Source organism: Xenopus laevis, chromosome 9_10L (assembly GCF_017654675.1).
Source record: "Xenopus laevis strain J_2021 chromosome 9_10L, Xenopus_laevis_v10.1, whole genome shotgun sequence".
Classification (NCBI taxonomy): Eukaryota; Metazoa; Chordata; class Amphibia; order Anura; family Pipidae; genus Xenopus; species Xenopus laevis.
The window spans coordinates 60,444,770-60,471,095 of NC_054387.1; the positions used below are offsets into that span (position 1 = coordinate 60,444,770).

The following is a 26,326-nucleotide window of genomic DNA, read 5'->3' on the forward strand; positions in this document are numbered from 1 at the left end:
GTATCATGGGCCCTCTGGTGTTCACTCCCCCTTCATGCTCTCTAACCCTTCTTCTTGCCCCTCATCGTGGGCATTAAAAAAAAGGCAATTTGCACCAGCTGATTTTTACTTTGTACCCCCTTAGTAGATAAAACTTTTTTGTTAAGATTTTCATAAATTTGCTTTAATTTTCCCACAGTTCATGACTAGAAAACAGGCCAATGCAAAATTCAGCACCCCTCCTACCCCAGGGGTAATGCACTAACTCAGGGGTAAGAGAATTGCTGTTATTGAACTTGTTCAGATTCACCCAGAGGGGAAGCATGGAGATTAAAGGTCTGTGCTTAATTGAGCCCACGCTGCCTTTAAACACCATGAAACCAGATCTGGAGATTAAGCACCTGAGCTGAGAATCTCTCTCTAATGGGAAGAAGAAAAAATACTTGGCCCAGGAATAGGGGCCCTGTGCCAAAAGGAGCAAGAAAAATCTCCCTGTGATGAATGACGGGAGAATAAAATGAATAATGCCAAAAACATTAGTGTTTGGACATATTTATATAGGTTGAGATGAATATGGTCCCTTCTACAGGCTGCTCGGACGGTACCAATGTGGATTGTACCATGTGTGCCACCTATAAACAAAAAGATCTGCTTGTATTTCCCTTTGATCTCCTGAACTGATGCCAGAAAAAGGTACAATGTTACTGAAACAAGATGCTTTTGGCAGAGTGCCCAGAATACTCAGCACCTGCACTTAGATACATTTGTAACTATTTAAGATAAACCGGTCTCTTGGGGAAAACATATACCTAAAACACCAAGAAATATGTTCAAGCCTAAACTGCCAAATTTTGTAAAATGTACATGGTAGTTAGGGGATATGGCCAAAAATGGCCACTTTAGGTTTTTCAAATGTTGGGAGGTGTGTACTATGGTGCCCTGCGTATGGAGCCCTGAGGACCACAGTCCACGGCCTGAAGGAATTGTTGAGCCTACCGTATAGATATCTGACCATAACCCAATCATATATTGGTGTGGAAGGCTGTTGTTGTGACCCTATAAACAGATCAATAAATAAACTGCTGACTTGGTCTGGAGTGGGCAAGTTGGCAGCCAATCATGGTGCTTGGTGGCTTTACAGTGTTTTGCAATGGTAACATTCAAACCTCTCCCATGAATTTAACCCAGTAGATGCCAGGCAGTGAATGACATAACACATCAGAACAGAACAGACCGGCAAGAGAATCGGATGAGCTGTAACAGGAATAGAATGAGACTTCGAAGGAGGCAGTTGGGCGCCCCACATTCCATATAAGGACAAACATATTTCTGGAATCGGCATCTTTTCTCTCCATCCTTATAAATAGCAAAAAGTTTCAGCAGGACTTGGCTGCACTCAGAGGTGTCTCTGTTCTCTTGGAGTTCATGAAATGCAGCTGCACAGCCTAATTACCCCTTTAATTAGACCTGTGACAAGGGCAAGCCACATCTCTGTAAACACCAGTGCCGGGACCTATATATACATGGGTGTAATTAAGGTAAATACCTTGCACCCTCAGGGGCAGACACTGTTTATTATAGTGCAGCAGAAAGTTTCAGAGATGGGGGGGATAGTCTGTACAATTATACCACTTGCCTTTAGCATAAACTGGAAAATGTCTTATGCAGAGCTGCCCCCCCATACTACTCATTTAGTTGGAACCCCCCCCCCCCGGGTGCCACATGTTTGCCCCATGGGCAGTGAGCTCTATCAACAAGTAGAATGTAGCCCCAATTAACTGCTTGAACTGCCAGATACTATTAGTCCAGACATTTATCAGCCCCCTGCCAGTGCCAGGTGACACCAATGTCCTGCCCATATGCACCCCCCCATGTAGAATGTTAAAAGCTATTGGTGATTCCACATACAGAGAAAGGAGTAGCTCATTGCATTCCATTCAGAGTGCATACAGAATGGCACCTAATCCAAATGATGCATGGCTAATTAGAAATTGATTTAGAAGCATACAAGTCTACATGTAATCCAGTGCAGTCTGTATCATTTATCTAAATTACTATGCAGTGAAGCATAATACAACTACATGTATTCATTTATACACATTAAACGCTGGAAAAAACAACCTACTTTCAATTTACCTAGTATAGGTAAATCTAAAAGAACTGGACTTGCTGAGTAATCATTGAAGACGTTTCACTACTCATCCGAGCAGCTTCTTCAGTTCAACTGACTGGTGTGGGAAATTCTCAGCATATAAACTCTTCCACTAATCCATTTACAATGGCACATTGTAACTCTTCAAAGAGGTGACATCTGAAATTCACAGAGGTGTAGATTCTGTGTAGTTACTGTGATAGGATCACCAATGTGTCATGTAACTCCGAGAAACAGGTGTTACTTGTAAGAGCTGGATCAATGGATGTGTAAAATTTTCTGAATCTGCCTGGTTAAAGATGTGAGAACAGCATTGTATGTAGCAGACAGGTGGTGTCGAAGGCCCCCGCCTCTGTTCAGGGATGGTTTCTCCACCTTAAAATGAATCGCCTCTTTTAAACCAGCGGTCTTCTTTATCCAAGATTTGGACCTTGCTATCTTCAAAGGAGTGTCCCTTGTCTTTTAGGTGTATGACACATTGGATAATCCTATCACAACTACACAGAATCTATACAATTTCAGATGTCACCTCTTTGAAGAGTTACAATGTGCCATTGTGATTGAATTAGTTGGAGTTTATATGCCGAGAACTTCCCACAACAGTCAATTGAATTGAAGAAGCTGCTTGGGTGAGTAGTGAAACGTCATCAATGATTACTCAGCGAATCCAGTTGTTTTAGATTTACCTATACTAATCTATTACAGCTCCATCCAAACCAGCCCTGCCCAAACTGCACCAACTCTTGCTTCTCCATCCGTCCACTCTTCCAGCCAAAGCATCTGAAAGATCCACGGTATTATCACCGTGGGAGTCTGCCCTCCTGCCCATCAGACTCATCGCTCCTCATTCCTCAAGCCTTGGCTAAACAAACCCCAGTGACTACAGCCTTTCAGCACAGGCAGCCGAGAGATGTTAATTTCACTACATAAAAGCCCTTAATCAGCAAAGGTCATGGAAGAAATTGGACTGCAGAGAAGCAGAGCCACGTACAGAGAATCTCTGTGATACAGTGCCAAGAAAGAACTTAACTCGGGGCCTCTCAGTTCTTAGGGTTTATTATGATACGACTTCAAGGCCTGTGCAAACCCGCCTCTCGCTGCAACAACTTTCAGCTCTTCATGCACCTGAATGGAGCTGCCAGAGGCTTGCCTAAACGTATGTATGTACGTGTATATATATATATATATATATATATATATATATATATATATATATATATATATATATATATATAGTCTCATACTACCTCTTTCCCATTCTTTCTTCTTCATTGTGTTCCTTCTCTTCTGATGTAGGAACACTCTGATGTTGGGCACAAACTTGGTTATTCATTATCATGTTCCCAGGACCATTTAAGTCAATGACTATTCCCAATTAAACATGCATGCTGGCTTAACCAATCACAAGTCTGTAAGCCTAACTTACCAAAACTGCAGACCTTTACAAACTTTACAATAAACAGGTATAGGGAGATGAAAATTTGGCTCATACAGACACTAAGGGCCATGCCACATTGGGCATTTTCTATGCCTTTCTAAGCCGGTGGAGGAGTGTCCAGGACCACCAGTACCAAATTAACCTCAAAGGGAAAGAAAAACCTGACAGCACCCATACTAGCCCTATTCAGTAGTGATGTGCTGCAGTGCCGACCCTAATCAGACCTCCAAGAACCCGCATCTGACACAAACCCATCGTAAGCTCCTACTTATTTACCCGCACACACCTGCTGTGATGTCACAGAAGAGAGTGGGGCATGCCTGTGCTTGAGTATATAAAAAGGTAGTATGTCCGGCAGAAGTGGGGCACTAGGAGATCGCTAAAGTTCAGCACGCAACCGCCTGTGGCCACAAACTTTGTGCAGCAGTGGACCCAAATGTTGGCCCGCACATCACCACTATTCAGCCCAACCATTACTGCTTATGTCAGCACTTCCACTTTAAGTGGAAAAAGAATGCCTGGTGCTTAAAGGGAAAGAACCCCATTACTGCTCAGATCACAACATAATATTTTTCTATTAGGAATACTGTGCTTTCTTCTGTTTCTATTTGAGGTCTTACTTTGTAAACAATAGAAACCCAGGGTGTTTAAGGATTTGTCAACCACGATTTTTTTATAGCACGGCACATGAGACAAATTTCCCAAAAATGCCTCTCCATTGCCAATCATTGAAATCGCTGGCAGTATGCCCAACTTACCACTAAATCGCCCGAAGTTGGATCTACCCTAAACAGTGTATTTGGGGCGCGGCACAATGGAAGTAGACATGGCCACCAAATGAGTCCCAGGAAATATATTTCCCTATGGCAGCAAATGAAAAGTGACTTCATTTATTAGAGTTAAAGTAAATTACTTCCAGGCACAAATAAAATCATTTCATTGGGATGACAGTATGCCTCACAGTCTCATATGTCCTGAAGCCTCTTTGTCAGCTGCCAGAAATAATACAGGGAATATTGACATTGGATGTGAATTGAGAGAGAGAGAGGCAGTCACTGGATTTTACCATTCCACAGGTGTGAGAGGGGGGTAAGGAAAAGAGACCCCGGAGGAGAAATATCAAGCAAAACAGGCTTAAATCAGCGATGGCGTCCAGCCAGGATAAAGGAATAAATGAGGAAAAGTGAGTAATAAAATGGTGTCATTTCCGGCTGCTAGAAATAAATACAACCAAAACTTTGTTTCTGTCCATAAAATCACTTTCACTACCCAGTAATCTATGAAATTGATCAGTAAGGGGCTGCGTCTGCTGTGACAGAATGCTCTATTATAAAGATAGCTAGAATCTCAGCCATAGAGCACGACAACACTGCTGCTTACAATGGTTATCAGATTGAATCTAATAGGACATGACTTTTTAAATATTTAAGTAAAAAAAATACAAAAGTTCTTTCTAGCGCAGGGGTGTCCAAACTTTTGGATTGGCTGGGCCACATTGGAAAAAGAAAAATTGTCTGGGGGCACACATGAAATACACAAACACGTCTGATTTGTAAAAGTAAAGGAAATACACGGAAAAGAACTACAATACCAGTTGGATAACCAGATGAAGCTATACATGGATATTAAATAGACTTATAATTATATTATTATTATTACTAACTGGGCAATGGGCAGAGTCCCCCCTCCTCCTATATCCTTTGTGACATGGCGTTTCTTCGGGAACCAAGCGTTTCAAGCTCGGCCGCATTCATATACATCCTGGGCCGCATGTGGCCCTCGGGCAGCAGTTTGGACACCCCTGATCTAGCGCTATTTTCAGGTATAGTATTATAACAGGGTCTCTTTAAAGGCTACACTCTCCTGTCTGGTCAGTGAATGTCCTAGGACCCTAGGTCTTTTCTCTGGGGCATTTCCCTTCCCATAGAACCATTGAAGTTGAATGGTGCCCCGCTGGCTGCTTGTGGCTAATGAAGGAAGCTCATTAAACTTGACCTGTGACTTTAAAGGAAGACAATTTCTGCTGTCCCTCTGAGTTTAACAGCACAGGTCACACCGGCAAACGACTTGTGAACCAGCAAATCAAATTAGGCAGCCGAGTAAAATAATCCGAGAGGTTTCTAAAAGGGACCCAGGAAGACCCATACATTTCCATGCAGTGTGCAGACAGAATGGAATCATCAGGAATGAATGGCGTTCCCGGGCGATGCAGTCAGCATTTTTCAAAACCTCGGAGACGTCGCATTTACAAGGAGTTTTTGTTTCGCTTGTAAAAATTAGATACTTTCCTTTAATTAGGTGCTTATTGGTGCTCCATGTAAATATATATATTTATCAAGCTAAGGATCGTCTCTGATATGTAATGGTGTGGGGGTCAGGCAGAGTTGAAGTGCGCAGGGGTGTTAAAATATACTGGATACTGCAGCAAAATCTTTTGGACCGTCCTCCCCTGTACCCTGGTTCATGAAGATCTCTTTTTGGACAGACAGGGACCCCAGGACCCAACTAATGAGCTATGGTGGTGCAGTTTTACTGCCATGCAGCTCTGGGGTACTAGGTTACATTCCAGCTGGAAGGAGTTTTATGAAAGGAGAGCTGCGAGGAGTTTTATGCTCTCCCTGTGTCTGTGTGGGTTTCCTCCAAGGAACTTAAAGGCACTTGTTACATGAGCCCAATTTAACAAGCAGTCTTATACCGTACAGGCAGCATTGCTATCACTTTCCCACTATAGACAGAATACTGATGGAATCCAGCAGAGAACAAAAAAAGAGTGAGGATGCTACAGCTTTATATGTTCACATACATGCACATGAAAGCAGCATTTAATCATATGTGCAATGAATAGCAGGGGACCCAGGAAAGCTTGCCAATCATGGCCGGAACTAGTGATAGGCAAAAGAGGCATGTGCCTAGGGTGCAAAGCTGTGAAGTCGAAGTGCTTTGCGCACGACCACGCACATGCGTCCTTGGTTGCGCACGGTTATGCATGCGTGTCCTCTGTTACGCACGTGCATCCTCGGTTACCAACGGCCAGCCGGGTTGCCTGGGGCAACTGACAGACTTGGCCCGGCACTGCTGCTGCACACTTGGCACCTTATACAATGATATAAAATACCAGTAGTAGCTGTGCCTTTGTGCCCTTCACTCACAGGGGGTACAGGAGGCTAAAGAAAGTAATTTGTACTGTTTCCATAATAGTGATTGTTAATATCTGCCCTAGCACAAGGCTATGGGTGTTGAGTAGCCCCAAATAACAGAATCCTCAGCAAAACACCAATTTTACCCATAGCCATAGCCATTCATTGTTTATTGTGCTGATTGGGTCTCTGTGAACTTTAAATGCCAGGGTCTATTTTGAATCTCAGACCAGACCTGGCAAGATCTTTGCCCAATTTAGGCACCCCCATTCTGGGCCATATCAGGCTGATTCAATCTCTGGCCTGTGGGCCAATAATCAGATCCAACAGTGGGCCTATGGAGACAGATATCTCAAACCTGCCTGATAGATACTTCATGTTGATAAATGTTGATAAATGCAAGGTTTTGCACTTAGGCAAAAATAATATAAATACAAGTTATACACTAAATGGCAGTGTGTTGGGAGTTTCCTTAAATGAGAAGGAACTAGGGGTCTTTGTAGATAACAAGTTGTCTAATTCTGGGCAGTGTCATTCTGGGCAGTGTCATTCTGAAGCTACTAAAGCAAATAAAGTTCTGTCTTGCATAAAAAAGGGCATTAACTCAAGGGATGAAAACATAATTATGCCTCTTTATAGGTCCCTGGTAAGTATGCAGTGCAGTTTTGGACTCCAGTCCTTAACAGGGATATAAATGAGCTGGAGAGAGTGCAGAGACTAAGTGCAACTAAATTGGTTAGAGGGACGGAAGACTTAAATTATGTGGGTAGACTGTCAAGGCTCGGTTGTTTTCTCTGGAAAAAAGGCGCTTGACATGATTACACTTTACAAGTACATAAGAGGACATTATAGACAAATAGCAGGGGACCTTTTTACCCATAAAGAGGATCATCGTACCAGAGGCCACCCCTTTATACTAGAAGAAAAGAACTTTCATTTGAAGCAACGTAGGGGGTTCTTCACAGTCAGGACAGTGAGGTTGTGGAATGCACTGCCGGGTGATGTTGTGATGGCGGATTCAGTTAATGCCTTTAAGAGGGGCTTGGAAGATTTTTTGGACAGACATAATATCAAAGGCTATTGTGATACTAAGCTCTATAGTTAGTATAGCTATTGGTATATAGAATTTATGTAAAAGTAGCCAGGGGTGTGCAGTTTCGGACTGGCCCACGGGGATATCAGGAAAACTCCCGGTGGGCCCAGGTGTCAGTGGGCCCTCCTGCTTCAAAACATTTGGCATATTTCATGGCCATTACCTATTTGTATGAGAACAAAGAGACTAAATACCGGTAGATTGAATAATAGATAATAGCATGTAAAGAAAAGAGACTAGCAGAATAGAGGTTGCGTGAGGAGAGGAATTATAATAGTACTGAGAGTGGGCCCCTGGTCTAAGGTTTTTGGGTGGGCCCCTGGTGTTCCAGTCCGACACTGGGGGTGTGTGTATAGATGCTGGGTTTTCATTTGGAGGGGCTGAACTTGATGGACTGTCTTTCAACCCAATTTAACTATGTAACTAACTATACTTGTACAAATATTGGTTGGGCCCCATACAAGGACTGTTTAGTTCCCAACTGGGTCTGGGTTGAGCTTTTATTGGCTCCTATATGGCAAGATTTCGTATTCACCTGCAGTAACCCAATGTTTCAAGTTTTCATGTCCAAAGGGCAGGTTACTGTGCATCAGAACCACAGAGGACAAGCACCAATAAAGGGTGTTAATAAAGGGTAAGTACACCTGTGTTGCTACAGAGTAGTTTAAATATATTTAATCTTTGCTGAAGTCTAGATACAAGTATTACTGCTTAGCAACTTTATGGTCTCTTGCAATTGTGGCCCACTCTGTCCTAACAACAGCTGTACAACAGGAAGCCAGAAGAGCTAAATGAAATCTTTTGACTGCAGTATAAATCCCATGTGAATTCACAGCACAGGTTATACAAGCAGCGCTACATAAATATACATACAATTAATATCTTCTTTTTAAAGGCGACCAGAGGGAATTTCTCTGCCAAACCACCTCCATTCTGCACATCCAGGGAAGGAATTTTCTGGCGGACGTGAGTGGGTCCCTGGGGTCCCAGGAAATATGTTGAAAGTTAGAGGCTGCTTTACGTTTCTGCAGCAAATTTACATTTTGTGTATGAGGCTCTGAAAAGTGGAGGGGAGATTGTTATCCAGGCTCAGACCGGCAATCTGTAGATTCTGGCAAATGGCAGAGGGGCTGCTGTGAGATGCTATATAGACAAGTCAATATTTATTGGGCTGGTGGGGGGCTGTTTGGGCCTCTGTGCACTTGGAATGCCAGGTCCTGTTTTGTATCCCAGTTCTTATCCGACACAGCTCTGAGCTCCAACAATATCACAGCTGCCTGAATATTATCATAGGATTATTATCAGAAGATACTGCTTATAATTTGATTCCATAGGAAAGTATAAAAAAGTAAAATCTCACTAATATAAGTATGATCAACTACTTGTATTAGTGAGATTTTAGAGGAGTAGTCTGGAGCCTATGCTGGTAGGCGGTGCAGCCAAACATTTCACTCCAGCATAAAAAAAGTCCTCTAGGTGGGCTCTATTATGTATTATCAAAACTTTGTTTTTGCAAAACTGATTGTCAGGACTTACCCTGGTGGTCTAGTGGGCAGCGGGGTCCACCGCCGCTCCTTCGGCGTGGACGCCCGCTGCGCAGCTCCTGCAGCTCCGGCTCACTTCCTGGTGCCGGTTTCCCCTAAGGCGCGCGCGCCGCGCACTCTAGGCTCTTAAAGGCGCAGTGACGCTGGCGTGTGACGTCAGCGCGCAATGGCGCCAAATTCAAATGTATTTAAGGGGAATTTAGGTTTTAGCAAGTTGCCCGTTGTTAGGTTCAAATTAGCTTGTTCCTGGGTGCTATTACTTTATTCCTGATATCTCTGCCGTGTTTGACCCTTGCCTGCCTGAATTACTACGCTGATCTCTCTAATCCTGACCCTGCTAGCCTGTGACTATTCTGACATCTCCAATCCTGACCTCTGCCTGTCCATTGACCATTCTACGTTTTCTCCATCCTGATTTTGGCCTGTCTGACTTCTCTACTGCTTGGGCTGGCCCGGCCTGCCTGTTCCTGTGGCTTCCTATCTTCTAACATCCTTGTAAGACAGTCGTGCCCCATTGCCTGCCAGAACTTATGCTTTGCACCTCTCGTTAAGTCCAGGTGGCATCTGAGTACGCCGAGGGCTCCTCCCGAGGCCAAAGGCGGTCACTTAACTGGTGAAGTTGAGCCGAGACCAGGGTGCTTGGCATCTGTTCTGGTGTAGGGTGCCGACCGTGACACTGATGTGTCCTAAACAGTGGTATAACTACACCTTGGGGTAACTGATGAAGAGGGGTCCAGGTAAGGACATGTGCACTGTCCCTCTGCACAGGGGTTCTCCAAAAATAGTTTTGCAAAGATCACAGGAAAATCATGTTATGCCACTGTCGGCCAGATCTCGATCGGATGGGACAAAAAATCCAGTCGGATTGCGGCCGCATCTGTTCGTTGATGTGGTCCCACGATCCGACCCCCGTTTCCCATGCGTTAGGATCCGATCGTTGGGCCCTAGGGATCAGCCCAATATTGGCCAACATATCGGAAGGAGATCCGCTCGTTTGGCGACATTGCCAAACGAGCGGATCTCTCCGTGTATGGCCACCTTAAGCTCATTTAGGTGATGAAACAAGCAGTTTGCTATTTATTGTGCTTGTTTCATTTCCAGTTCTTTAAGCCCTTTATAATACTGACCCCCCCCCCCAAAAAAAAATATTATAGATGCAAGCAAATTCACCAATGAGAATGCTGCCGGCCAGCAGTTGGTTAGTTATCGTTAGTTAGTTATCTTATATATGGATATTCCAGCTCACAAAATAATTGGGTATGCCGAGATCTGTAATCCAGCAACATCTCAGTAAAAATTAAATTACAGATTATAACGCACCTGATTGGCTAAAGTCTAATATTTCTATAGCATTGCAACAGAACAGCACCACCATCTAATTTGTGTTGCAAATAATTCTGTTTTATTAAGCACCCTCCAGCAACAGCAGAGCTCCAATTTTAGTTAGCTTGCAGAGCTATATGGATTAAAATGAACAATACTTCCCCTTTAAAATCTTCTGGTAGCTATTTGTAACACAACCAGTATTTGGGCAATTTGTACTCATTTTTTGGTAAGTGCTTTGCCAGGTACGTGAGCTTCCCACCTGCACCCAATACTAGCCCCAAGCCAAAAACTTCCTACTGGGTAGGAAAGGGTTAAATCACGAATCAGCTTTAGATTCTAAGGCTCCCCCGCCCCCTTTCCCCTTGGTGTTTGTACAATCACTGAACTTATAGTATTTCTTTTATTGGGAAACACTGCATTCATTGTGCGGCCTATATAAACTCCCGCCAACATTTCTGCCAATCTTATCTCTGCCGCTCTCTTCCTGCCATTAAGGGACAGAGTCGGTACAATTGTCTCCAGCGTGCTTGGCCCTATGGAAAAAATGTTGTTTTAAAATGTTTGTTTTACTGTATTATTATTCTTTATTTATATAGTGCCAGCATATTTAGTAGCCCCAGGTGTAACAAAGCTTGCTATCTCATTTCTCACACACCTACACCAGGGTCAATTCCATCTGAAGCCAATTAACCCGCATGTATGTTTTCAGTGTAAGAAGGAAACAGGGGGCCCATGATCAAACCTACAGACTTTCAAGAGCTCCATGCCTATAGCGCCCCAGTCAGAATCAAATCACAGACCAAAGTGTATGAGACGGCAACCCCTTCAGAAACAATAACTGCTAAGCATATTATACAGTCTGAGTGAATATGATACTCACATCTGTAGGCTGGAAGGTTTTCGGCTCACAAGGAGACAAAACCATGTTCTTCCCATCTTCCTAAACAACAGAAACAAGGAGCAGTGAGAGGAAAGTGTGACTCCTAATATCACAGTGAGTGGCAGTGGCTTCCTGACCCCTGACTAAAGGTACAAACTGCCCTGGGCATAATCACTCACTCAATTATGTTCTTTCTCTGTTGACCTTTCAACTTCCATCCTGCACTAAAGGAAACCCTGAGGAGTTTACTGCCCCCATAAAAGCAAAAGGTCACCAGCTCAGGCTGCACAGCGCACTGCAGACATCCCACACTGACCCCTGGCAACCAAAAGAACTTGACTCCCAATGGGAGGATAAAGAGACAGGAGTCAGGCAGGGGAGCAGGACAGTCAATTATGTCCCTGTGATGCCAAGTGACCAACTAGACATGAGATGTCCCCCCGGGATGCTCTGTCTGCTAATCATGTGGATCAATGAGGATACAGTCACCAAAGAAAAGAGATGTCAGATCATCAGCTAAACAGCCTGTGACTTTACAAGTTAAATCAGTTCCTGGCATCTCTAGGAAGCAGTACTGACAATGTATATTAGTCAATCATATACAGGGTGATTCATTCTGCCAAATTGTAATGTCACATGTGGTAATTTAGACACAACAAGGTATGAAACTGACCCTTAATAATATACATCAAAGCTGTGTATTTATTTAAGTGTTTATTTGGCAGCTTTATGGGGCACATTCAGGGCAAATGACAACAGACAGATGCACATGCACTGTTCCTTAAAAAGCAACATAGTGCAGCAAAACCCAAATGCAAATAGCTTTGTATTACAGGGACATATAAACCCATTGAGCTACTGACACCCCCTAATGGGTCAGACTGTAACTTTGAGTCCATACCTCCACCCAGACGCAGAATCACACTGTGTACAATCTGATGCACATGGCTACATTGTACATAACTGCTGCTCACTATGGGGGTCATTCAGGTCCAGACAGAGAATCAATAAAGGGCCCTGGCATTTCAGGTACAAAGAGGCCCAATCAGCCCCCACCAGCCCACTAAATAGTGACTTTCTATGGCACCTTATAGCAGCCCCTCTGGCATTTGCCAGAACCCACAGATTGCCAGTCCGGGCCTTGGGTCATTTATGAACACTGGGAAAATGTGTCCATGGGCAGTAACCCATATAAACTTTTTGTAGTCACCACTCACCTACTTATCCACCTCTAAATTATCCTGGGTATCAGGATCTGTGTCACTGTGACAGAATACTCTGTTATACAGATAGCAGTCCTGCCCTGCTTTATGGCTAAGACTTTAGCTGCTTACAATGGGTATCAGATAGGATATGTGCCAATGTGACAGAATATTCTGTTATACAGATACCTAGAATCTCAGCCATAAAGCAGGGCAGGACTGCTGCTTTATGTAAAAAAGCAAGAGTTAACCCTTGGATTTTACTCTACTAAACATTACACAGTGGTTTACAATGAAAACAGAAGCATTCCTGCAAAATAAAAAGCATTGCATATAGCAGAACAACTAGGGGCTATGAAACCAGCAATAATAATGCCCCACTCTGAAAAATCCCCCTGACAGTTCAGGTCATAACACTGTGTGGAGAAAGTACAATCAGCTATTTACTGTATGGAACTTTGCACTGCTGGAGGCTGTACCCATGGATCATTTAGAGGGGACACCGGGCTATGAAGTTGCCTTCAAAGTGAGAATGTAACAATAGCCATTGATCAGCAGCATGACCCCATAATGCTGGTGGGAGTCTCGGGACAACAGAAATTACATTGTCAGCAATTACTGACTCTCCTTCTACTGTCTGTATCAGTGAATTTCTACCTTTACAGGAACTGCTAAACTACAACAACCCACTGAAAAATGAACAGGCCTCCAAAAGCACTACGTAGTCCATGTGAGGCTGGGGGCCCACTGCAAATGTTCTGTAGAATGATGCAGAACATTGACTAGTCTTTACAATATTTTCTCAATAAAGAAGGGATGCTATTAATTCACTAGATCGGTGTCCCAGGCTCCCTGCATCATTAGTTCTATCCCTGAGCAACATCCCAACATTCTATGCAATCACAGGCTGAATGGAGATCACTGCACTGGAGAACAGCAAAGCTCTGTGTGTTTGTAACGGACTCAATTAGCTCTCTGACAAAATAAACACAGACGTGCCAATTTAGTCTAATGATGCCCAGTGTGTTCCCTAAACACATTCTCACTAATAGGGCAAATATATATATAAATGGCTTCCTCCAGATTATCCAGGCAAAGTGTTTGCTACTAGAGGAAACAGGATGAAACAATGTATAAAAAAATTGATGCAAATGTGTCAAAAGCAACAGAAATAAAACACCAGAAGTTTCATTTTATGACCAGCAAAGTTAACCCCAGTTCCTACAGGGAAACAGAACCCAACAACAAAATTTAGTAAAATTCACATTGAGGGCAGTAGGATGACACTTGTGTCTTGCAGCACTGGGTTCAATCCCAGCCAGGGCTCTATCTGCAAGGACTTTGTATGTTTTCACCTAGTGTGTGTGGCTTTCCTCCCATACTTCAAAACATACTTCTGACTAAATTGACAATAGTGTATCTGAATGTGATAGGGACCTTAGATTGAAAGCTCTTCTGTGACAGGGGGTGTGGAAATGCGTTGCCACTATATAAATAACAGGAAATAAATAAATTAATAGGGTTTATTTAACATTAAAAAAAAAATGGACACAGCAAAAATTAGCAGGAAAGTCACAGGGCATGGCTTTACTTCTTAACTGTGCAAAACCAATCAATGTAAAAATAGCAAGGAATTCATTGACAAAAACTATAGCTTGAAGTATTTTTAATATCACGAAGAGCATGAAGAGATTAGTTGACTGTAGTAAATATGCTCTACTGTGGGTGCCTAATTTCCTGAAAATGTAAACTGCTGGTGGAAAAAAAATATACACCACCTGTGCTTTGCAAAGTAGCCCAAAGTTACCCTTTAGGGTGGTGGCACATGGGGGGGATTTAGATTTAGTCACCTGCAATAAATCTTCGCTACTGCGAGCGACTAATCTCCCCAAAGTGCCTTCCCACCAGCAAAAATGGCAATTGCGATGGGATGGCATAAGCGTTGCTTCGATATGTCACCCCGCTGTCGATTCACATTCTTGTTGGTGGAAAGGCACTTTGGGAAGATTAGGTACCTGCAGTAACTAAGATTTATTGCAAGTGAGTAAATCTCCATGTGTGCCACAACACTTAGGGTTGAGACACACAGGCAGATTTGGGGAGATTTAGTCGCCTGGCGCCTCTTAATCTGGGCGACAATCTCCCCGAACTGCCTTCTGAGGCAACTTCGGGTGACTTTGGAAAACGAAGCGATGCGTGTGCTTTAGCACAGGCAACTTTTCTGCCTTTGCGTTTTTTCCCGTCCGCTATAATAAAAAGTCGTCTGCGCTAAAGCACACTCGGCCCTTCGTTTTCCGAAGTTTCCTCGTGAGTAAACTTTGGGCGACTTCGGAAAAGAAGCGATGCAGGTGCTTTAGCGCAGGCAACTTTTCACTATAGGGGACGGGAAGGCACGCAAAGGCAATTTGGGGAGATTGTCGCCCAGAAGAAGAGGCAATTAGTCGTTAGGCGACTAAATCTCCCCGAATCTGCCCGTGTGTCACAAGCCTAACATTAATGCCCATGGGAGTGAATTTCAAGAGATCAGTCACCTGTGTTAGGGCACATTTACTTACTTATCTCCTTCACCCTAATGCTTAAAGTCAATGGGGGGGGGGGGAGAGTAACGATTTGCTCTTTGGGGAGATCCATAAATGAGAGTTTCTTTAGTCATATGGCCACCACAATAAACCGTTCATATCACAATAGGGCCCAATGAGACCTGCCAGAATAGGACCATAACAAGGGCCCTGTGTAGTCCAACAAGACTTTCAAACCAGCCCGAATCAAAGTTTTATACAGACATTTTTCATACCATGGCGATTGGCGATCGATCAGACAGGTTAAAAGATTTATATCAGCTACCGATAATATCTCTGCATATTTTGTCTACATTACGATATCAATGGGAGCTTGTCACTAGAATTTATCAGACATAACCTTTGTTTGATTGCTGTCACAGGCAGAATATTGCCTGATTTGTTATTTTACTACTTTATTTAATTTGAATTTATAGTGGTTGGTCTGAAGATTGGGACGTCTGATCGTTAGTTGGATACAAAGGTAAAATCTGAACGTTTATGGCCAGCTTTAATTTGGAATGACCCAGTCTGTGGCCAATAAGATGCAATGTATGGCCTGGTTCACATTGGTGGGAATAGGGTTCTCTATTAGTAAAAGTCTTGGTTGTTGGGGTCTGGCGAGAGTTGCACATGGTGGAACCACAGGCTACACATACCAGGTCCAGACCATCGGGAACATGGATCAATTTGGGATTAGAATAACGGTAAATTTTAAAGCCAATCTCTGCCAATCTCAAACATATTTATTTCTGGGAACAAACGTAAAGAGAAAATTATCCTTGTTTTTTTCCGAATTATAGTTAATTGTATTACTATACTTATTTTTTTATGTTTTGAACAATTTATCTGACCCTTTTCATACTGAAATTTAAAATTTGGTTGCTAGCAGACTGCATCAGCAACATTGGAAATCTAAAAAGCAAACTGAATCTGAGGCTGAATTTTACAGTTATGGTTCATTATTTTTCTTTATTTTCTAAAGAAGTCTACTATTCTTTTTCCAGTAAAACTTTTTCAAATTTGTGTATCCTAGTATCATAACTTTATAAACAAGAGTTATACATACATAGAGTACATGCGATTCAAAGTACTGCCTATTGCTAAGAACAGCACCCACAACTATGCTGAATGTTCATTTCAAGTTTAACTTCCTTTTAAAAAGTATAAATAAGCAGTTCCTATTGGCAAGCTGGTGGGATAGTGCTGCCAGTTGCCACTTTACCCTTTCAGAACTAGACGCACATCTAATCTGCACACAGCATGGGTAATTAGCCACTGATTAAATGTGAGCTGCCTGGCTGCACAGAGATCAGCGTAGTCTGCAGCATGTATGTAAATTAATTACTAATTACTACTGAAGATAGGTGTTAAATTCTAACAGGATTAAGTGCCTCTACTGTGCTGGGACAACAACTCACAGCAGCTGGAGGGCCCTGAATTTAAGATTCTTCAATTAATCCATCATACACAGTAAAATGAAAGATGAGGCACATGTTCAGAAGACCTCACTGGAGCCGTGTTGCCCTCATCTGGATGGGTGGAATGACAAATCAGTATTTGGCCTGCAGGGCCCTGATGTACCTAAAGGTGATATAATATTTATGTACTTTTTATGTACATTCCCCTGTGCCCTAACAAGGGCCAACAGGGATGCACTTTAAGACCTGCCCACTGGCAACAGTTCCATAATCCAGATATCTTATTGGACCCACCATTTTCTTTAAAACCCCTACCCCTTTCCAATAAGGTCTGCTGATTGCTCCAGTCTGTGCCAGCAATACTCCGGCTTTGCTCATTATCCAATAACCATTAGCGAAACTGTGCTTTCCCTAAAGCTCTTACGTAATTACAAACTGGCAATAAATCAGATAATAAAGTGCCTGCAATAACAAGAGTGTGATGACTTCAATCAAAGCCATTGTGTTTGTGCTAAGTGCATAGACTCCATCCTTATAATATACTGAGGGACTCATTCACTAAATTCTTTATAAGCCCCTAATTACTTGTATAGGCATGGGTGGGGTTGTGGGATATAGGGCAACAATTATTATTATTATTATGATGCCATACCGAGTTTCTAACAGTCGTTACAAGCCTCTAATTACTTTGCATGTACATTCACACCCCCATTTAACGATCTTCGTTCACGTCGCAGCTTTCACTAGCACATACTCCAGGGTGACCTTAAACCTCTTTGTGCTGCGCTGTAATTAGCAGCTTGGTGACATCCCAGAAAATGCCAGCGACAATGCCCGCTCACTGCCAACACACAATCTAAACTGTAACTTAACCCTTCCAATGGGCAAAATAATTGCACAATGTGCTCTAATATGGCCATACGCAGCTTGCCAAATCCCACTATGCCCATGGCACTGCTTCCAATTAAGGCATGGAAATGCTGAAAGTCTAAAGTCTGTGCTACTAGCTAATTATAGGGAGGGATTCACAATAAACAAAATGCCATTGAGATGTTATACCTGGAGTGGCCAAGTGGGAAGTCTAGAGCTGTTGCTGAACTATGCTTGCCATATCACCCCTCAAAACTACATGTTGAATGGCTAAACAGTAATTAATGGAGATGCATGCCTTCATGGAAATGCTTGCAGCATACATAAAACCATTTAGCATGTGTCTGGTTTTAAAGAGATGAGGTGGCAAAATTATTTACATAAGCTACACACCAGAGCATGGCATTTTATCCTATATGCACTTAAAGTGAAACACACTATTTAATAGTTTCATTTGGATCTTGACCTAGAAAGTATCAACCTTAGCTTTTATACACATCGGCTAAAGCTGAAAAACATATGGGTTCAATCTTTAAAGATGGGATACAAAGGGCATCTGAAGAGAAATATCTACGTACCCAGAGCATACAGGACAGGCACAGCCAGGTCATCCTGTGGTCCGAACCAGTTCGAGGGAGACAGTGAGATGCCGAGGGCATGCTGGGCAAAGTGGCTATGGTATCCTTAAGCCAACAGGCGCCTACTGAGCTGCAGCCATATACTTCCAAGATCCATAGTGTGCACACACACTACACAGGGCAACACGTGTAAATATTCCTGACTCCTCTCCTTTATCCTTAGGTCCCAGATAATCCGAGAATAGAGTTATAGGGTAATTCTCTCCCTGGTCCCTTCTGTCCCAGAATAGCTCCTGCCTTTTCTCTCTCCTTCTTCAACTTCTCCCTCATCCGCTCACACACACACACACACAGGCTGTACACCTCCTGGGGAGAGGGAGGGACTCCCGGCCAAACCTTCCCTCAAACTTCTTTTTTTATTCTCCAAAATATTTCCTCTCTCTCTTTCTCACTCGCTCACTCTCTCCTCATTTCTCTTTTTATCCCTAGCCTGGCAGCTACAGCACCAGCAACTTTTTTTTCTTCTTCCCTAAAAGTGTAATTTTCTGGAATTTCCTTTTCACCGTATACCTCTGACCTCCCGCCCCCCCAATTTCTTCTGGGCCACCATCCCCCCTGCTTATACACCTCCATCCATGCATGGGGAAAAAAGGGTCTTATATTTCCTTCTGGCTGCTGAGAGCAGACCCCTGCCTGGCTAGTGAGATACACTGTGGAACAATACCAAGATTTTGGGGGGGTGCCGCAGAGCCAAGGCAGGCTCTTGATTAGGGGTAACAATAGCACATGCAATATATACAGCACATGTTCTATATTATGTCATGCAACTTAATTTTTAGTTAAACTACAACTACTCTTGTAGTTGTAGTTCATCAGATGGTGGTTCACAAGCTGCATATACCTGCTCTGCCTATATCCATATTATTCCGAACTTCATTTAACCTTGAAAGACCTGGCCTATCGAGTGTTGCATACAGAGCGAGTAACAGCAGTTGTTCCCTGCCCAGATCAGATGGATGCCAATAGAATACATGTATATGTAAATAAATACTAAGATACGGGAACTTCCAGCTTAGTCAGCCCCAAAGGCCTGCAAGTAGAGGCCTCCCATCTCACTTAGTATTCAATTCATTGAAAAACATGTTCAGCACAGAGATGGGAAGCGTATCTGAATATTCACTTTTACTTCATGTAAAGAAACAAGATCGTTTAGAGGTGTCATGTTATTCTTTCCATTCAGTATGGAAGCTCCTGCCTCCTACATTTTCTATTTCTTAGACCCTATAGTCTCCTTTATACCCAAATCCCATCTTAGTACAGCCAGTAATTAAACAAATGAGATTTCTCCTATAATAGAAAGCTGAAGCCTAGACGCACATGGCCCGTGGGCACAGACAGCTTGGTTGGAACATGCTGGCGTGCGCCTTACAGTTCCTGGTAGATACCACACACGGGCAAGAGAAGGGGACACGTTGTGGCATCGGAATAATTCATTTGCTGGCAGAGGGGCAAAGGCTTCTCTAGTTCAGTTTTGGCATAATTCCATGGGTAACACAATCGTAAATATAAACAGCAAAACATATTCTGTTTAATCCAAGACACAGGGAGGGATTTCCCATTTGGGAAACTCAAGAGCAAGGATGCCAAATGTCTTAAATACACAGATGTATGTCCTCTCTCTACAAGCAGGGCTGCCATATTAAACACACTTTGTTTTAGTTAGTGCCCCCAATGGAATAATACAAAATTTAGGTTTTCATGGCCCTAGCAATGATTGGACCACATACATATTGTACTTCCCTCCCTGACTGCTGCATTGTATAAAGTTTAGCAGAAAACCCAGGTACAAGCCCTGCCTGGCTGGAGATACCCAATAAGATGCCATGTCCTGTTTTACTAGACACTGAAATTATAACACAACAGGATGGCTATGGGAGGCAAAAAAATAATGCCTGATAATTCAACAACACTTCTTAGAAACTTGGGGAAAGTAAAGCAAAAACAAAAATTGCTGGAATGTGTAAATGTTATGTTTTCTCTATGAAGCAGAACTTGTATTTCCACTCTGGGCGTCCCATAAGCTCTGGGAAGCTGTGCCGAATGCTTCTGCATATTTTTCAGTGTTCCCACATACAATGGCTTAAATCACAGGTGTTGTTTTTCCTGGGCCCTGGGGCCCTGGTTTTCCTCTGCATTCTTCATTGTGTGCCCCTGATAAAATAAGTCACAATTTATAAACTGCAGGGAGACAGGAACCATTGCCCATCAGAACCAACAGTTAATGCCATTTCCTTTGTACTGGGATTAACATGTACATGTTGCTACATTTGCACCTGGTCTAGTAACCCATAGCAACGAAACAGATGTGTGCTTTCTACCACATGACCAGTAAATGCTAGCTACTGATTGGCTGGTAGGTCTGTCTGTCACACGTAGTTCAGTTGTAAGTCTTGGTGGGTGGCACAACAGTTTCACTATGGCATTTCTGACCACAGTGGCTAATAAAGTTATTTATGGTGATTATGGCATGGGATCAAAATAGCACCAAACCCATGCCCTGCCTATTCTCAACTCTGAAGGACAGCTCTTGGAGAATGATTAATCCTTGATGTACAACTTTCTGTCAGTAAAATCTAGAGGATCACAGATTCCCCGCTGATATGTAGAACTACAACTCCAAAAGGCTAGTAAAGAATGTAGGGAACTGAAGTTTAGCAAATACTTCTAGATACTATTCCTGTTGTTGCTGCTCCTGAGCTGAAAGAAGCAGGCATGTGAGTTTTGGGCACCCCAGGAGGAAAAGGTTAATGTGACCCAGGCTGTAGATAGAAAACAGCTGACATTCCTGGCTCAGAAACCTGCGCTTGCCCTTATTTCTCATTCTCTGTCCCCCCACTCTCGCCTCCATTTGCCTTCAGGGACTTTGGATGGAAAGTCAAACTGGTTCAAACTGTGAATCTTGTTTATACAAATCAGTCAGAACCCCCTGCCCCCTTTTTAGTGGTAAGGGGCACATAAAGCATAAAGGACTCCATGGGTCATTGTCTAAAAATCACTCAAGATCCCTGGTCCTCATCCAAAATTTCATGAGTCAACACTGGGGATCACTTCCTCATCTGGTACAGCAGCACAGTGCTGCATTGGAATCGTTTTAGGCCACGCTCAATAGGTTGGTAAATGGTGCGTAATGAGGAACAGTCACTTCAGGGGGGAGGGAGTCACAAAGTTGGAGTAAAGTGAAGCTGCAGTAAATACATCATATTTATAAAAGCCCCACTGCAGTTCAGTGAATAAGCTAAATGTTCTCTGGGACTTAGACCTCTAGCAACTATTCATTGATTTTAATAAGAGACTGGGATATGAATAGGAAATTAAAAGAGAAGATAAGTAAGAAAAAGTACCATTAAAAATACATGTGTTTGTTTTTTAGATGGGGTCAATGACCCCCATTTGAAAGCTGGAAAGAAGTCATAAGAAGACAGCAAATAATTCAAAAACTATATAAAAAAAAAATTAATGAAGACCAATTGAAAAGCTGCTTTGAATTGATAAATCTATAACAGTGTTCGACAACCAGTAGCTCATGAGCAACATGTTGCTCCCCAACCCCTTGGATATTGCTCCAGGCTGGGAGGCAAGTTTTGGTTGCATAATTATTAACATGTACTGCCAAACAGAGACTCATATAAGCTGCCAGTCCACATAGGGGCTACCAATAGCCAATCTCAGCCCTTATTTGGCAGTGCACCCCCAGTAACTTATGCTTGTGTTGCTACCCAACTCTTTTTACATCTGAATGTTGCTCACGGGTGAAAAAGGTTGGGGACCCCTGCTCTATAACATACTAAAAGTTAACCACCCCTTTAACTCCACTTTTGTGGAATTCCCCCACATAGGGTCTTACATTGGGGGTTGAGGGGTACAATGCACCTCTCTCTCTCTGCTTAGGGTCTGTATCAGGAGCACACAAATGTATACCTCCATCCATCCATGCATGACAGGTCATTTTGTTTGCTGCCACGTTGGCCTAAAGCTGAGTGAAAAATTACCACAGCTGCTTCAGAACCCCTTTTCAAGCAACTGGATGAAAATCTCTGTAAATCCTGTCCTGCCAGTAACCGCTGCTTCCTTTGCTTCTTTTTACCAATGAATCTGTGGGCAGGAGGGGGCGGAAGTAACAAATATAATTCTTGCCTTCAGTTCCCTCATTACATAAATATGTTTACATGCAGGAGTGATTATATATAAACATACGTTCTCCCCAAGTGATTGAGGATGGTTGAGTATTCCATCTATTTCTGTTTTTGCTCTAATTGTCCAGGGGTAAATAAGTAAAATGAACCACCCCCTGTTATTTCATTGACAGACTGGGCAGACGTTATGAGGAAAGTTTATAAAATGTTTTACCAGATATGTTGGGGCAGAGCCTTCCTTTGCCGTGAGATGGGACTCCACCGTTGAATTACAACTCCCAGTGGGATGCTAGGAGTTATAGTACTTCCACAACACAGTGAAGGCTGCACACCACTGTCACATATTTTATACAACCATTTTCCTTTCTGTCCTGACATTTTCAGACATATATATGCAAATGTAATTTGGTAATTGCTAGGCACACAGCTTCTAGCAACCAAAACATGTTTAAAACTATTTTGTACCAAATCCATCATTGAACGCCACCCACTTTTTGGTCTTCGTCTAAGACCACCAGTCAGTTGGGAAAGGCATGTGCGGATATTGCAGTGATCCTCAACGCATGACTAGAATCAGTGCCATAAAGTAAGACAGGACTGCTGTCAAAGCAACAGTGATATTATTGGCTACAGGGGCTCCGCTTTAAAATAAGAGAGACTAACCTCTCCCAGTCCTGAGAACAGATCTCTACACTTATACCTTCCAACTGTCCCGTTTTGAGCGTGACAATCCCGATTTTGACAGCTCAACCCGCAGTCCTGGATTGTTACTTAAGGGTGGTGGCCAGGCCCGGATTTGTGGAAAGGCCACTAAGGCCCGGGCCTAGAGCAGCAGGATTTTAGGGGGTGGCATGCTGCCCAACCACACCCACATTGGTTCAGAAACACTGTGGATGCTCAGGTGATAAAATATTTTTTTACATTTCCCATATGCAAATGAAAAGGGGGTTCCCGCTATGTAAATCTGGTCCTGGTAGTGGCACACGTGAAGAATCAGGGGAGATTAGTCGTCCAGCGGCAAATCTACCCTACTTCGGGTGACTAATCTCCCCAAATGTATTCCCGCTGGCAAGAATGCAAATTGTCAGCGGGATGGCATACATTTCCGAAGTCACCCGAAGTTGCCAAGGCATTTCGGGGAGATTTGTCTTCCGAAGAAGAGAAGATTTGTCGCTGGGTGACTAATCTCCACCAAATCTTCACGTGTGCCCCCTCCCTAAATGTCTCGACTTCTCCTTGATCTCCTGCACTAAACAGCTAGAAAAAGATACAAAGTTTCTTAACAAACTTAATTGGCTTTTGGCAGAGAGCCCAGAACAACCACCAGATGCACTAGGATACATTTGTAACAATTTAACATAAGCAAAGAAGCAACTGTAACCATTTAAGATAAGTAGGTCTCTTGGGGAAACTGTGACTTGCAGCTTAAAGGGCAATTCACCTTCACTAGCAAAACTGTAATAACAAAAAAAACACAGAAATGTGTTCATACTTTCATAACCTGACAAATTTTGTAAAATGAACATGGTAATTAGGGAGTGTGGCCAAAAAAATGGGTTGTGTTCAAAAATGTTCGCTGCACTACATGCGGCAAATCTTTTTCCAAAATGTTGGGAGGTATGTACACTCACTCCTACCACCCCCCTTGCCTCTTTGGTGCAGTCAGTTCATCAGGGCCTATAGGCAAGTCCTGTGTCCTTTAAATATTATATCATTATGCCTGATGGAAATCTTTCACCATTCTTTTAAAATCTCCAAAGATACATTTAACCCCCAGAGACCCCCTTATTCATTCTTGCACTGGAATAGATTCATGTGACATTCTGAGACCATGTAACCAAATCACAAACCCATCCTAAAACTTTACTGAAAGACGCCCGTTAATGTGTGAACCTTTATTCAGGCAATTGATTTTTTTTTCAGTTTTATTGCAAAAACCTGGGGTTTTACAGATGCCCCAGGAACTTTATAGCCCCTTTGGACATCATAAAATGTTAAGGCAGAAGCATTCAGTAAATAGATCCATGTAGTAGGTTGCGCCGCATCATCCAATATAGGATTCCACAAGAGGAGAAACCCTGCAGAGAAGTCTGCTACTGCTACTACTTATGTATACAGACCTCTACAGAAGAACAATAAATTAATAGAACAAACAGTGGTGATTATAATAATAATAAATACAAAGTACAGTTACATTAAAAAATAAGAGCTTAGTGTTAGAGACAAGAAGAAGGAGATCCCTGTCCCATAGAGCTTACAATACAAGCTGGGCCAGCCATAGAGTTAAATATCGTCTAGAGCAGTGCTGTCCAACTTCGGCCAAAATTTTACTGGCCTATGTGGTGGAGGGCCAATAATGGAAGTCAGAGTTGGCCACTCCCCCTTTTAAACCACACCCACTGAAACCACACCCATGTTACCACAAGAACTTTTAAGATCATATCCACATTAACGGTTGTAGCACACCAAAAAACCAAATGGTTGGTGCTCCCTGCAGAGAAATCCCTCATCACTCATATGTGAAAAATTTAAGTTATGTTAAAGTATACCCTTAAATCCATATGCCTCATCCTCCCCTGTGGATAATACAGCAACCCCCCAAAACATGATTTAACACCTTAGGGGCCCACAACAACAATTTCCAAATGCTAACAAACCACAAGAATAAAACCCTAACAGGCTTACATTCCACAGGTAGCGTAGGGCAAGCAGAGAATGGCACACACAAGCAGCAACGGGCAAGCAGAGAATGGAAAACAGAAGCAGCACTGGGAAGCAGAGAATGGTACACACAAGCAGCACTGGGCAAGCAGAGAATGGCACACACAAGCAGCACTGGGCAAGCAGAGAATGGATTTAGAAAAAGAAATTACCCTCACACACCCTGGCCTTCCTAGTCAGTACGAATCCCAGGTTCTCAGTGTAGGAGGCGTTTGGCAACCTCGAAATCCACGAAAAGCAAGAAAACACTGGCACAGCATGGGTTACTTCTAGCAGGGAAACCCCTTGCTCATTTATTGCGGATCCACAATAAATGAGCAAGGGGTTTCCCTGCTAGAAGTAACCCATGCTGTGCCAGTGGTTTCTTGCTTTTCAAGCAGAGAATGGCACACACAAACAGCACTGAGTAAGCAGAGAATGGCACCACAAGCAGCACTGGGCAAGCAGAGAATGGCACACACAAGCAGCACTGGGCAAGCAGAGAATGGCACACACAAGCAGAGAATGGCACACACAAGCATCACTGGGCAAGCAGAGAATGGCACACACAAGCAGAGAATGGCAAACACAAGCAGCACTGGGCAAGCAGAGAATGGCACACACAAGCAGAGAATGGCACACACAAGCAGCACTGGGCAAGCAGAGAATGGCACACACAAGCAGCACTGGGCAAATAGAGAATGGCACACACAGGGAGGGAAGGCAGAACAGAACAGTAGACAGGGAAAGCTATAATTCTAACTCCTGTGTGCCCAGTGAAATTTTTCTTACCCTTGTTATGAGGTGGCCGATTCCTCTATCGCTGGGCACCAGGATAAGAATCTTTGGGTTTGTGTGGTGTGCGGCTTCTCCAAAACTCTTCCTCACAAGTGTGAACAATACATGTGGATCACAGGTGTGAACAATACAGGGGATTACAGTCTGAATTTGAGGTTTGGGGTAAACCCACACTGGGCATTTTGGGGAGATTTGGTCGCTTGGCGACTAATTGACTCGTCTTTGCGGCGACCAATCTCCCCAAACGCCTTCCCTCACTCTGCGCTTGCTAAAATGAAAAATCGCCGGCTCTAATCACATGCGCGATTCATTTTCCACAACAACAATTTCCAAATGCTAACAAACCACAAGAATAAAACCCTAACAGGCTTACATTCCACAGGTAGCGTAGGGCAAGCAGAGAATGGCACACACAAGCAGCAACGGGCAAGCAGAGAATGGAAAACAGAAGCAGCAC

At 43.1% G+C, this 26,326-nt stretch overlaps 1 protein-coding gene across 6 annotated transcripts in view; it reads right to left on the reverse strand.

Annotated features, from left to right (window-relative positions):
• tns1.L (tensin 1 L homeolog) overlaps nt 1-26,326 on the reverse strand; it is a 207,882-nt gene that overhangs the window by 137,123 nt on the left and 44,433 nt on the right. For 2 of the 6 annotated variants that reach the window (XM_018235656.2, XM_041577149.1), the window contains exons 1-2: nt 18,179-18,506; nt 11,550-11,609 (exon numbers count right to left, since the gene is read on the reverse strand). The exons of 1 other annotated variant lie outside the window; for it this stretch is intronic. In XM_018235656.2, the coding sequence (XP_018091145.1) occupies nt 11,550-11,609; nt 18,179-18,259 (141 nt within the window). In that variant the 5' untranslated portion in view covers nt 18,260-18,506. Of the gene's footprint in view, nt 1-11,549; nt 11,610-18,178; nt 18,508-26,326 lie in introns of those variants that run through there. 3 more of the 6 variants (XM_041577147.1, XM_018235658.2, XM_041577150.1) reach the window with 3 other exon arrangements.